The sequence below is a fragment of the Salpingoeca rosetta genome, assembly GCF_000188695.1.
Source record: "Salpingoeca rosetta unplaced genomic scaffold supercont1.36, whole genome shotgun sequence".
Taxonomy (NCBI): domain Eukaryota; class Choanoflagellata; order Craspedida; family Salpingoecidae; genus Salpingoeca; species Salpingoeca rosetta.
The window spans coordinates 414,122-424,574 of record NW_004754898.1 but is presented as its reverse complement, the minus strand read 5'-3'; the positions used below and the strand labels follow the sequence as shown (position 1 = coordinate 424,574).

Genomic DNA, 10,453 nt, shown 5'->3' with positions numbered 1-10,453 from the left:
GTCAGTGTGTGTGTGTGTGTGAAATGTGTGTGTGGGGGCAGTGGGAGTGTGTATGTGCGAAGAGAGAGAGAGAGAGAGAGTGTGTGTGTGTGTGTCAGCGAGAGAAATGTCCACTGGAACGTGCAGACACACACACGCACACACACATGCACACACACGCATACACGTACCACAATGTCTGGGCAGGATGGACGGGGCTGGGTGGTGATGTCGACAGCGGCAGTCGTGTTGAAGCGCTGCGCCACCAGCAGCCGGTCCTGACATTTGGGAAGAGCGGGGAGAACGATGATGATGATGATGATGACGATGATGATGATGTGTTGGAGGAAGGTATGAGGATGTGTTGGAGGGGATGTGTGAGTGATGTGTGTGCGTGCGTGGAGCATCTCTTGTCCACAACTACCCAATACGCACACATACATTGTGCAATCACACACACACACACATGCACACACACACACACACACACAGACACACACACACACACAGACACACACAGACACGTATACACACACACACACACACTCTCTCTCTCTCTCCCCCCCTCGTGTTGAATCACACGTGTACAGGTCGCGTTCGGCACCTTCGAGAAGAGGCGGATATGGCCGCTGGAATACCCGACGACAAGCAGCGGAGCACTGGTGGAGGCAACAGTGATGGCGATTGGGGGGGGGAGGGTTATGGCGCGTGTGGTGGGGTGGAGTGCAACCACGCAAGCACGTGATCACATACGCACGTGAACACATGTTGAAAGAAAGACCGTCAGCCAAACACGCCAGGCCAGGAGGCAAAGGCGATGGACAACAGGAACAACAGGAAGACAAACAGCTGCAACACATGCAACACGCACATGTACACCAACACGCACACGCACACATGCACCGCGACTGACGTCAAGGTTGGGAGCTCGATGAACTTGAGAATGGTGATGGTCGCCTCGTGCGTGGCTGTGACGCCATTCTTCTCGTCGCTGTTGGAAGTAGCAACGAGAGCAGGAGTGCATAAGCACGCAGAAATGTTCGAGTGAGAAGAGGTCAACAGGAACGCATGTAACTCACACACAAAAACACGCACACACGCGGATACACGAACCAGAACACACACACACACACATTCACACACACGAACAAGAAAACACATATGCACACATGCATTCTGCGGCGGCAAGGCCACAGTATCGTGCGTACGCTTACGTGGTGGTGAATGTTCCCGTGTCCTCAAAGACGTGATCAATATCAAAGTCGTCGTCCACACCTGTTCATACGACCAATGGAGTGGTGAGATGGGGCAAGGCGCGGGAGGCGGACAACGCGACAGACAGCACCACTCCAACAAGCACAACAAGCACAACAAGCACAACAAGCACCGTACCCACAAAGTGTTGTTGTTGCACCGAGTGCACACCTGCTGTGGTGACGATGGTGTCGCCGTGGGCAAACGCAAACGTGTGAAAGGCGGGCGAGTAATCGATGCAGCACACGCCCAGCGCGGCCAGATCCCGCTGCTCCGCGCTCAGGTTTGTCTGTGTGTGCGTGTGTGCGTGTGTGCGTGTGAGTATGTATGTGTGTGTGTGTGCGTGCGTGCAAGGTGCAAACACATACGTACATACGAGTACATGTGTGCGTGTGTGTGAGTGCGTGCGTGCAAGGTGCAAACACATACGTACACACGAGTACATGTGTGCATGTGAGCGTAGCACAACACGCTGCTCAACCCAAAACAAAGATCAGCAGAGTCACACGAAGGTCAGCAGAGTCACACGACGCACCTCTGGAGCCCAGTTGGAGCTGGCGTCTGGCTCCAGCTTCAGGATTTGACAGAGCTGCTCAAACACGAACAATGAATGACATGCAGCAGTGATTGAGGGGCACACTTCAAACTTGCATCCAACACCCCCGCCCAGAGTCCGGCAAGGCAAGCAGCATCCTCCTCATCCTCAACCTGCGGCACCACACCCTCTGTCATCGCACCTCGGTCTGCCGTTCAAACGAGGTCAACTCTTTGATGGTGGCCATCTTGGTTCGTTGGTTGGTTCTGCCTCGTCATCAACGGATGGCTTTGTGTGTCGCGTTTGCGCTTGGTGTCGTCGTAGTTCTTAGTGACACCACAAGCAGTAGCAATCTACGTTTCGCACACAGTTTGAGTGCAGATGCGCAGTGAAACTACGCTGACGCTCGTATCCACCGGCCGGGCAAGTTTGAACGCGTCCGCCGCGCCGTTACATTTGAAGCAGTGTTGTTGTTGCGGCTCATCTTGACTGTGATTCCCGCCAAACACACAACCACATACACACACGAGACAGCCAGGACTGCCTTGCTTGGACGTGGAGCACTTCGTCTGCTCGCCCTCAACCACCGGCACCAACCACCGGCACCACCTATCTATCTTCAAGCAAGCAAGCAAGGAAGCACACCAGGAGGACGCCATGCCGCGGTCGGCAAAGAAGAAGAAGCAGGTGCGTGGTGATGTGACGCTGTGTTTGGTGTTCATGTGCATGTGTGTTGAGGGAGCGTGTCTGAACGTGTTCGAGCGAGCCCGCAAAAACTTCTGGGGCTGTTTTGCAAACATGCATGCATTGGAGATGCAGACTTGTTTCGACAAGTTGTTGATGGTGATGGTGGCGTGAGTTTGCTGAGTTGCCGCACAAGCAAGCAGCGAGTTGCCTTGTTGTGTGCGTGCATTGTGAGTGTGTGTGTGTTTGCTTCTTCTTTCTTTCACTTTGTTTTCTTTGTTTGTCTGGACAAGTTGTGGCTGGTGTTCATTTTCCCGCACTCTGCCAATCCCCACAAGTCGGCCGCTGTTGTTGGTTGTGGGTGTGTGTTACGCTTACCAACCCCCCAATATCGCCAATTATCGCGTTGCTTTCTTGCCATCTCAACTGCAGCTCAAACGACTCTCTTTTTCCTGTCTGCCTTCTGCTTTCCACATCGTTTCCTGCTTTCCACATCGTTTCCTGCTTTCCACATCGTTTCCTGCGTTCTCTTCTTCTTCCCGCTTTGTTTCCCTCTTTTCAATTCGCTTCATTTCACCATGCCTGCCAGTCCCAAGAAGGTGGTCGAGTCGTGACTGCCTCAATTTTGGCGCTGCACGCACGCAGTGTTGCTTGCTTCGGCCTTGCCTTGGGTTGCTTGTACTGTAGATCAATGCGCTCACCACCGCCATCCACTCGCATGCGTGCATGCGTTCAGGCTGATGCTGACCACCCGCTGTATGGGGTGGTGGCCTTTATCGACGTGCACTGCGAAGGTGCGGAGAGCAAGGCCGTCATCCAGTCCAAGATCCAGGAGCTTGGCGGCCGCGTCGTCGCCTCCTTCTCCAAGACCGTCACCCACGTCGTATGTGTCTGTGTTTGGGGTGGGGTGGGAATCGTGTGTTGTGTGTGTGTGAAGGGAACATTTCATTCACAATTGCTTTTTCTTCCCATCTCGCCCCCTCTCCACGTGTCTCACTCACTCTCAAACCCGTCTCACTCACTCTCCACGTGTCTCACTCACTCCCCACTTGTCTCGCTCACTCCAAACCACCCCCCCCCCCAACCAACCAACCACAACAGGTGTTCAAGGACGGGAAGAAGTCGACGCTGAGCAAGGCTGTTGCCCGGCCCGAGGTGCGGCTGGTCAGTGTCATGTGGGTGGAAGAGTGCAGCAAGCAGCGCCAGCGCGTGGACGAGGCGCCCTTCCTTGTCGATCCAGAGACCACCCCACCGGCATCCAAGCGCTCCAAGTCCATGAAGCCGCAGGCCATTGGCAGCACCGCCACCAGCGCCCAGTCCACCCCAAAGGCGCCCGCCAGCAAGGTCCTTTGCGAAGACACGCAGGCCTTTGACGACGACGACGACGACGACGACGACGACGAGCAAGTGGGCGACAGCGCTGCAGCAACCAAAGCCACGACGACCACGGGCGGTGGCAAGGCGGCACCATCGACAGCAGCATCGGTTGTTGTGCCGGAGAGCCCAATGGCCTCTGGTGTTCCCGCAACGCCAGCCCACGGCAACGGCAGCAACGGCGGTGTTGATGAGGAGGAGCACGCGTCGCCGGCGATTCCGCGGCAGCCGTCGCTCGTGTTTGACTCGCCAAACATGGAGGACAGCAGCAACCTCGCCAACGCCGAGGAAGAGCAAGAGAAGGGCGAGGAGCAAGCCGGCAACGGCAACGACAGTGGTGAGGCTGCGGCGACAGGGCAGCAGCAGCAGCAGCAAGAGGAGAAAGATGAGGGCAAGGGCAGCAAGAAGACGCCCGTGAAGCGCAAGCTGCTGAGCCGCAAGAAGAAGGACGCAACCGCCGCCACCAAGCAACAGCAACAGGGTGGTGGTGGTGCGGAAGAGGGTGAGGAGGCAGACGGATCGGAGCACAAGGCGGCGAGTGCTGGCGAGGGCTCTGGTGGGGACGAGGACCGGAAGGAGCAAGAGGGAAAGCCCAGCAAGCCCTCAAAGCTCAAGGACGTCACCAACAGCAACAGCAACAAGGCAAAGGCGAAGATGGCCACCAAGAAGAAGAGTGTGACGGACGGACACAGCGACGGGAACGACAACGGCGACGATGAGGAGCAGCAGGACGACGACGCGAACAAGGCAGGGAACAACAAGAGCAAGAAGACAAAGGCCGCCGCCAACACCGCCCCACGCAAGAAGCGCAAGGTATGTTGTGTTGTGTTGTGTTGTGTTGTGTTGTTGTGTGTGTGTGTGTGCTGTGTTGTGTTGTGTTGTGTTGTTGTTTGGATGGACGTACGAGCTGACATTCACCCTCCCCCCCCCCCCCCCAACTTGCATGTTGATTTGCAGATTCTTGGTCATGTCGTTCTCAGCGGACTCGATGCGGCGTGAGTGCCGTTTGAAATGTGTTGAGCGTTCTCGCTTGCCCTGTGGTTTGCTTCCACCAAACCTCACTCTGCGTTCATCTGCCACTCACACGAATGCCACGGCACCCTTTCCCCCTCCACCACACACACACACACACACACACACACACACACACACACACACACACACACACACACACACACACACACACACATGTGCAGGGATTTGGATGTTGCGTATGCGACGATTGAGGCGCTGGGCGGGTTTGACATTCTGCCTGCGTTTTCGGACGAGGTGACGCACGTTGTCTCTGGCGGCAAGCGCACGCTCAAGGTGCTGGAGGGCATCACCCGCGGCTGCTGGGTCGTGTCGATGGACTGGATCCACGGCAGCATGCAGGCTGGCCACTGGCTCGACGAGGACCAGTTTGAGCTCGCCGACACCTTCCCTGGCGTTGCCATCTCCCGCCAGCGGCGGCAGGGGCTTGCCGCGTCCGCCACCACCAGCCCGCTCTTCCCAAAGAACGTCACCGTCTACATTGGCGCACAAACGTCACCAAACCGCCAGTTTCTCCAGTCGCTCGTCACCCGCAGCGGCGGGCAGGTGCGTGTGTGTGTGTGTGTGTGTGTGTGTGTGTGTGTGTGTGTGTGTGTGTGTGTGTGTGTGTGCATTCGTGTGTTAACAAACACCTCCCCTCTTTCTTCCCTCTCTCTCTCCCTGACACCCCTCTCACGCGTTCCCCCCTCCCACCTTCCTCCACCACCTATTTCCCCCTTCCACTTCCACAGCTGTCGCGGAGTGCGCCTGCTGCGAGCATTGTGGTTGGCCGGCCCGGGTGCAAAGGCGGGCCCGATGCCGTGCGCGGCAAGGAGGTGGTCTCGGAGAAGTGGCTGCTCGACTGCATCACACAGCAGGCGCCCGTGCCCACGGACAAGTACAGCGTGGACGTGGAGAAGCTCATGGCAGAGCCCTGGGTTGCCCCCGCCCCCGACCAGGGCGCAGACGTCCTCGCACACCTGGAGGGCATGGACGAGCAGCCAGACAACGCCAATGGTGAGGGAGACGACGACGATGACGACAAGGATGACGGCGACGCAGCCCTCTCTGGTGGCGACGACGACGAAGACGACGATGACGACGAGGACGAGGATGGCAAGAAGATGAAGATGAAGAAGAAGAAGAAGGCGCCAGCGTCCCCAAAGATGAAGAAGCCACAGCCACAAACCGCAAAGCCCAAGCCAACCGGCGTGCCGGCCGTCAAGGCTGTTGCAGCCGCGTGAATGTCTTGTGCGTGTTGTTGTGGGAACACTACACGCACATCTCTTCTGTTTCCATCTTAACTGCTTTGCTTCCTTTTGCAAACCCAAATAAACGGAATTTTGTTGATGCAATGGCCACTTTTCGTAAATCCGAGTCCAGTGGCCTGCAAGGAAGCCAACAATACACACACACAAGAACAGAGGAAGGATGAGCGCGCGTCGGGCTTGTGTTGTCGGAGGGCTGCTGTCGGATGCGGCCACCACGCCGCTGCACTGGGTGTACGACGTGGCAAAGCTGAGCACCTTCCTGAAGGAGAACGGCATTGTGGATGAGCCAGAGTTTTGCAGCAAGCCCCAGTGCCCCTTCTACGAGGTTGGCAAGCGGAAAAGGGAGCGGAAGGGGGATGCTTTGTGTGCGTGGCTGTATGAAGGTGGATGTGTGTGGCTGTGTGTAGGTGGATGTGTGGAGGTGGATGTGTGTGACTGTGTGGAGGTGGATGTGTGTCGGTGCATGTAGATGGATGTGTGTGGCTGCGTGTGGATGTGTGTGGGTTGCTGGTTGTGTCATGTAGGTGGTTATGTCTTGTTGGTGAAGTTGTCAATAGGCACATGCTCAGAAGAATATGCGTGTTCATGCGTATCTGCACAGGCGAAAGTCGGCGACCTCTCCCCTTATGGTGGCGAGTACGTGGCCATGCTGAATGGCCTGGCCAAAACGGATGCAGCCAACAAGGGCACCCTCGACCCAAAGGCCGTCGAAAAGGTGTGTGTGTGTGTGCGTATGTGCGTGTGTGCATGTAGGGGTGTGTGTATACATGTAGGTGTATGCGTGTAGGTGTGTGTGTGTCTCTGTCTCTCTCTCTCTCTCTCTGCCTGCCTGTCTGTCTGTCTGCCTGTCTGATGTTCTTTTTGCGTACTTTCGCGTATCATCTTGCACTGTGTTCGGTGTGAGTTTCACTTCATAGTCTCCATCACACACGTGTCCACCTTGCATGGTGTGACACTGAAGGAAATGTGCGAGTTCTTCGCGTCGTGGAAAGGGTACAAGAACCACGTCACAAAGACGCTCGAGGCAAACGCTGCCAAGGGAGCTACCTACCCAGACACCGCCGACAAGGACGACAACCAAGGTGAGGCGCAGCAGACAGGAGGAGAGGGGGAGGGTCAAGTAGGACGGTCAAGTAGGACGGAAGCGGTACTGCAGCAACAGCAGTGGTGGTAGTCATCGAAAGTCCGTTTCTTGACATTGACACACACACACACACACACACACATTGATACACACACACACTGACACATTGACACACGCGCGCACATTGACACACACGCGCACACATTGACACACACGCCCGCACATTGACACACGCTCACAAACACACTTGATCACCAGCCAACGGTATGGCCAAGGCCCCGCTCATTGCGGCCGCGTTTGGCAAGGCAGACGACTTTGTTGCCACCGCCAAGGCCGCCGTTGCCCTGATGCAGTCCCGCCCCTCCGCCGTGCAGTATGGCCTCGCTGCCGCCATCATCACCAAGAACGTGCGCTGTGTGTGTGTGTGTGGGGGGGGGGTTATGTGTGTGTGCAGAGTGCTGTTCGTTTGCTTGTTCTCTCGTTGCTTGCGTTGGTCCTGCCGAATCGCAGAAACAGGCCGCCACAACCGATACGCGACCGCCTTACACACGTGTTGCCTGCATGCACGGCTGCTGAGCAGGTGCTTGACGGGGCGACGGTGGGGGATGCGATCAAGGCGGCGGAGTCGTCCGACAGCCTCGACGCGACCACCAAGGCCGACATCACCGACGTCCTCGCAAACAAAGGTGTGTACTTGTGTGTGTGTGTGTGTGTGTGTGACGGGCGTGAACGTTGCTGGTTATTGAAATCGTTTGGGCTGTCTTTGATGTCCGGTGATCTGCACCGAAACGGGCCCGCACACTCATGGACACACGCACATCCATGCACTCAAGTGAAACACACCCTCACACGCTCACACAACAACAACAACAACAACAACAACAACAACAACAACAACAACAACAACAACAACAACAACAACAACAACAACTTCAACAACTTCAACAATTCACCCACGTACACACACATATACTCACACACTCACTCACACACATTGACGCATACACGCACGCACGAAAATCCTGCAAGCAGACGGCGACATTGCAGCGCTGTCGAAGAAGTGGGGTATCTCCTGCTCGTATCCGGGCGCGTTCAAGCTCTCTCTCCTCGTCATCCTGCAGTCGTCGTCCTTCAAGGAGGCCGTCAGGACCAACATCAAGCTCGGAGGTGAGGTGGTGGTGGTTGTCCGCGTTTAGGGGAGGGGGCTGTTGCGGTTGTTCATGGCGTGTTTTTGCATCACAAACAACACGCGTGCAACTCACACACGCGCATGCAACACACACACACACACACTCACTCACTCACACACTCACTCACTCACTCACTCACTCACTCACTCACTCACTCACTCACTCACTCACTCACTCACTCACTCACTCACTCACTCACTCACTCACTCACTCACTCACTCACTCACTCACACAACACTTGGCCAGGTGACAACTGCTCGCGCGCTGCGTTCATTGGCGGCGTGTTTGCCGCTGCGTCCCCGGATCAGGTGCCAGAGGAGGAGTGGTTCTCGCGCACGGCAGACGCCGCCGCCTTCCGCGCCACCATCAACACCCTCTTCCCGGCTGCTGAGTGATCGTGGTGGTCGTTTGGATGTGGTGACATTGTTGCGGATGTGATGTCCGTTGGTGGTGCTGTGGCGCTGTGTGTTGCAAGTGTTTGCGCTGTGGCGCTACTGCTGCTGCTGCCGCTGTTGCTGCTCCCTTGGTTACTCGTTTGTCGCCAATACAACCGAAAGTTTACATTCGCTCATGTGCTCAAGCAAGCAAAGGCAGGTCGCCGTGTGGATGGAAGTGGAGGGGATTGGGGAGGGCTGTGGAACAGTGTGTGACGGCGTTTTAATTCGGTCAAACGACACAGCCATGGTGGTGGCATGAGCTGGCGAGTGTAAACAGAAGCAGATGGATAACAAGCAGCAAGAAAGGCACGCAGGCACCCAAGCAAACTACATCACATACTGTAATCGCCGAACTTTTGTCATGTAACATGTAACATAACTCACTTATCAAACTAACTCTACCCCCGCCGCGCCTCTCTCTCTCTCTCTCTCTCTTTCACTCCCCATTCGCTTCCCCAAACCCCCTTCGCTCCCCCGCTTCCCCCCATCCAACAATGTCAACACCCTGGGTCGATGACGAGCACGGTGTCCGCGTTGCGGGGGATGCCGTAGATGCGGCCGTTGGGGGCGAGCACGCCGTCATACCAGCTGTAGTTGCCAGGCAAACCATCGAGGGAGGTGGTGTCCGTGGTGTTGGTGGCGGGGTCGAAGATGAGGGCGGCGGACGAGGTGCTTGGGACGCCGATGATGTTGCCGTTTGGCGCGAGGATGCCGCCAACCCACTTGCCCTCGTTTGTCGCCTCAGCGACGGTGAGCGTGCTGGTGGCATTCGTGGCTGGATCAAGCACCAGCAACGTCGGGGCATGCGCTGGCATGCCGTAGACGAGCCCGTTGCCGGCAAGCACGGCGCCCGCCCACTTCACAGATGCATCAAAGCCGCCCAGCGTTGTGGCGTCGGCCGTGAGGGTTTGCGGGTCGATGACGAGGATCGAGGCCGCAAACGTTGGAATGCAGTAGATGAGGCCATTCCCTGCCTGAGCACCGCCATACCACTTGTAAGTGTCCGCAGGAAGGGCAGACATGGTGGTGGTGTCTGCGGTGTTGGTCACGGGGTCGATGATCAGCACGGAGGCGGCAGAAAACGGCACGCCAAAGATGAGCCCGTTGTCTGCCACAACGCCACTCGCCCACTTCTCATCGCTGCCGGAGCTGAGCGAGTGGATGCTTGTGGTGTCTGCCGTGTTGGTGTCCGGATCAATGATGAGCACTGAGGTGTTGGTCGACGGAAACATGTACACGTGCCCCGTGTGCGCCAACACGGCGCCAGCCCACTTGTACCGCTCACCACCGAATCCAGAGATGGTCGTGGTGTCCACAGCGTTGGTGCTGGGGTCGATGATGAGCACAGAACTTGCGCTGTGCGGCGCGGCGTAGATGAGGCCGTTGTTGGCCAGCACAGCACCGTGCCACTTGTCCTTGGAGGTTCCCAGCTGTTCGCCCAGTGTGCTCGCGCTGGCCTTGCACACCTTGCCTCGAAGCGCACGCACCCTTCTCAGCTGTGCATCAATCGTGGTCTGCTGGGCATCAATTGTGCTCTGTTGTGCCTGTGTTATCGCATCGTACTCCTCCAGCATGCTTCTGCTGCGCGGTGACTGTCTGCACAGCAGCATCCACGTTCATCCCGTTCAGCAAAA

At 56.9% G+C, this 10,453-nt stretch overlaps 4 protein-coding genes across 4 annotated transcripts in view; 2 read left to right on the top strand and 2 right to left on the bottom strand.

The window, feature by feature from the left end:
- The window catches only part of PTSG_13029 (uncharacterized protein), a 9,953-nt gene extending 7,873 nt beyond the window's left edge, over positions 1–2,080 (bottom strand). The window contains exons 1-7 of the mRNA XM_004988356.1: positions 1,971–2,080; positions 1,769–1,822; positions 1,405–1,522; positions 1,194–1,254; positions 893–970; positions 584–638; positions 171–257 (exon numbers count right to left, since the gene is read on the bottom strand). Of these exons, the coding sequence (XP_004988413.1) occupies positions 171–257; positions 584–638; positions 893–970; positions 1,194–1,254; positions 1,405–1,522; positions 1,769–1,822; positions 1,971–2,015 (498 nt within the window). The 5' untranslated portion in view covers positions 2,016–2,080. The remainder of the gene's footprint in view (positions 1–170; positions 258–583; positions 639–892; positions 971–1,193; positions 1,255–1,404; positions 1,523–1,768; positions 1,823–1,970) is intronic.
- Positions 2,081–2,234: 154 nt separating this feature from the next.
- PTSG_10361 (uncharacterized protein) lies at positions 2,235–6,187 on the top strand. Its single transcript, XM_004988355.1, has 6 exons — positions 2,235–2,455; positions 3,189–3,335; positions 3,554–4,639; positions 4,784–4,821; positions 5,023–5,404; positions 5,590–6,187. The coding sequence occupies exons 1-6, from the start codon at positions 2,426–2,428 to the stop codon at positions 6,079–6,081; spliced, it is 2,175 nt and encodes a 724-aa protein (XP_004988412.1). The 5' UTR covers positions 2,235–2,425; the 3' UTR covers positions 6,082–6,187.
- Positions 6,188–6,209: 22 nt separating this feature from the next.
- On the top strand, positions 6,210–8,944 carry PTSG_10360 (uncharacterized protein). Its single transcript, XM_004988354.1, has 7 exons — positions 6,210–6,433; positions 6,710–6,823; positions 7,070–7,190; positions 7,451–7,599; positions 7,773–7,878; positions 8,225–8,359; positions 8,629–8,944. Exons 1-7 carry the CDS (start codon positions 6,269–6,271, stop codon positions 8,775–8,777), a joined length of 939 nt encoding a protein of 312 aa, XP_004988411.1. The 5' UTR covers positions 6,210–6,268; the 3' UTR covers positions 8,778–8,944.
- Positions 8,945–9,158: 214 nt separating this feature from the next.
- On the bottom strand, positions 9,159–10,396 carry PTSG_10359 (uncharacterized protein). Its single transcript, XM_004988353.1, has one exon. The coding sequence runs from the start codon at positions 10,391–10,393 to the stop codon at positions 9,317–9,319; it is 1,077 nt and encodes a 358-aa protein (XP_004988410.1). The 5' UTR covers positions 10,394–10,396; the 3' UTR covers positions 9,159–9,316.
- Positions 10,397–10,453: the final 57 nt, after the last annotated feature.

Coding starts and splice junctions, on each gene's coding strand:
- PTSG_10360 (XM_004988354.1), top strand. CDS start 6,269: ATGAGCGCGCGTCGGGCTTGTGTTGTCGGAGGGCTGCTGTCGGATGCG. Junction 6,434..6,709: donor CCCAGTGCCCCTTCTACGAG/GTTGGCAAGCGG, acceptor GTATCTGCACAG/GCGAAAGTCGGCGACCTCTC. Junction 7,191..7,450: donor CGACAAGGACGACAACCAAG/GTGAGGCGCAGC, acceptor CTTGATCACCAG/CCAACGGTATGGCCAAGGCC.
- PTSG_10361 (XM_004988355.1), top strand. CDS start 2,426: ATGCCGCGGTCGGCAAAGAAGAAGAAGCAG. Junction 2,456..3,188: donor CGGCAAAGAAGAAGAAGCAG/GTGCGTGGTGAT, acceptor GCATGCGTTCAG/GCTGATGCTGACCACCCGCT. Junction 5,405..5,589: donor TCACCCGCAGCGGCGGGCAG/GTGCGTGTGTGT, acceptor CCACTTCCACAG/CTGTCGCGGAGTGCGCCTGC.
- PTSG_10359 (XM_004988353.1), bottom strand. CDS start 10,393: ATGCTGGAGGAGTACGATGCGATAACACAGGCACAACAGAGCACAATT.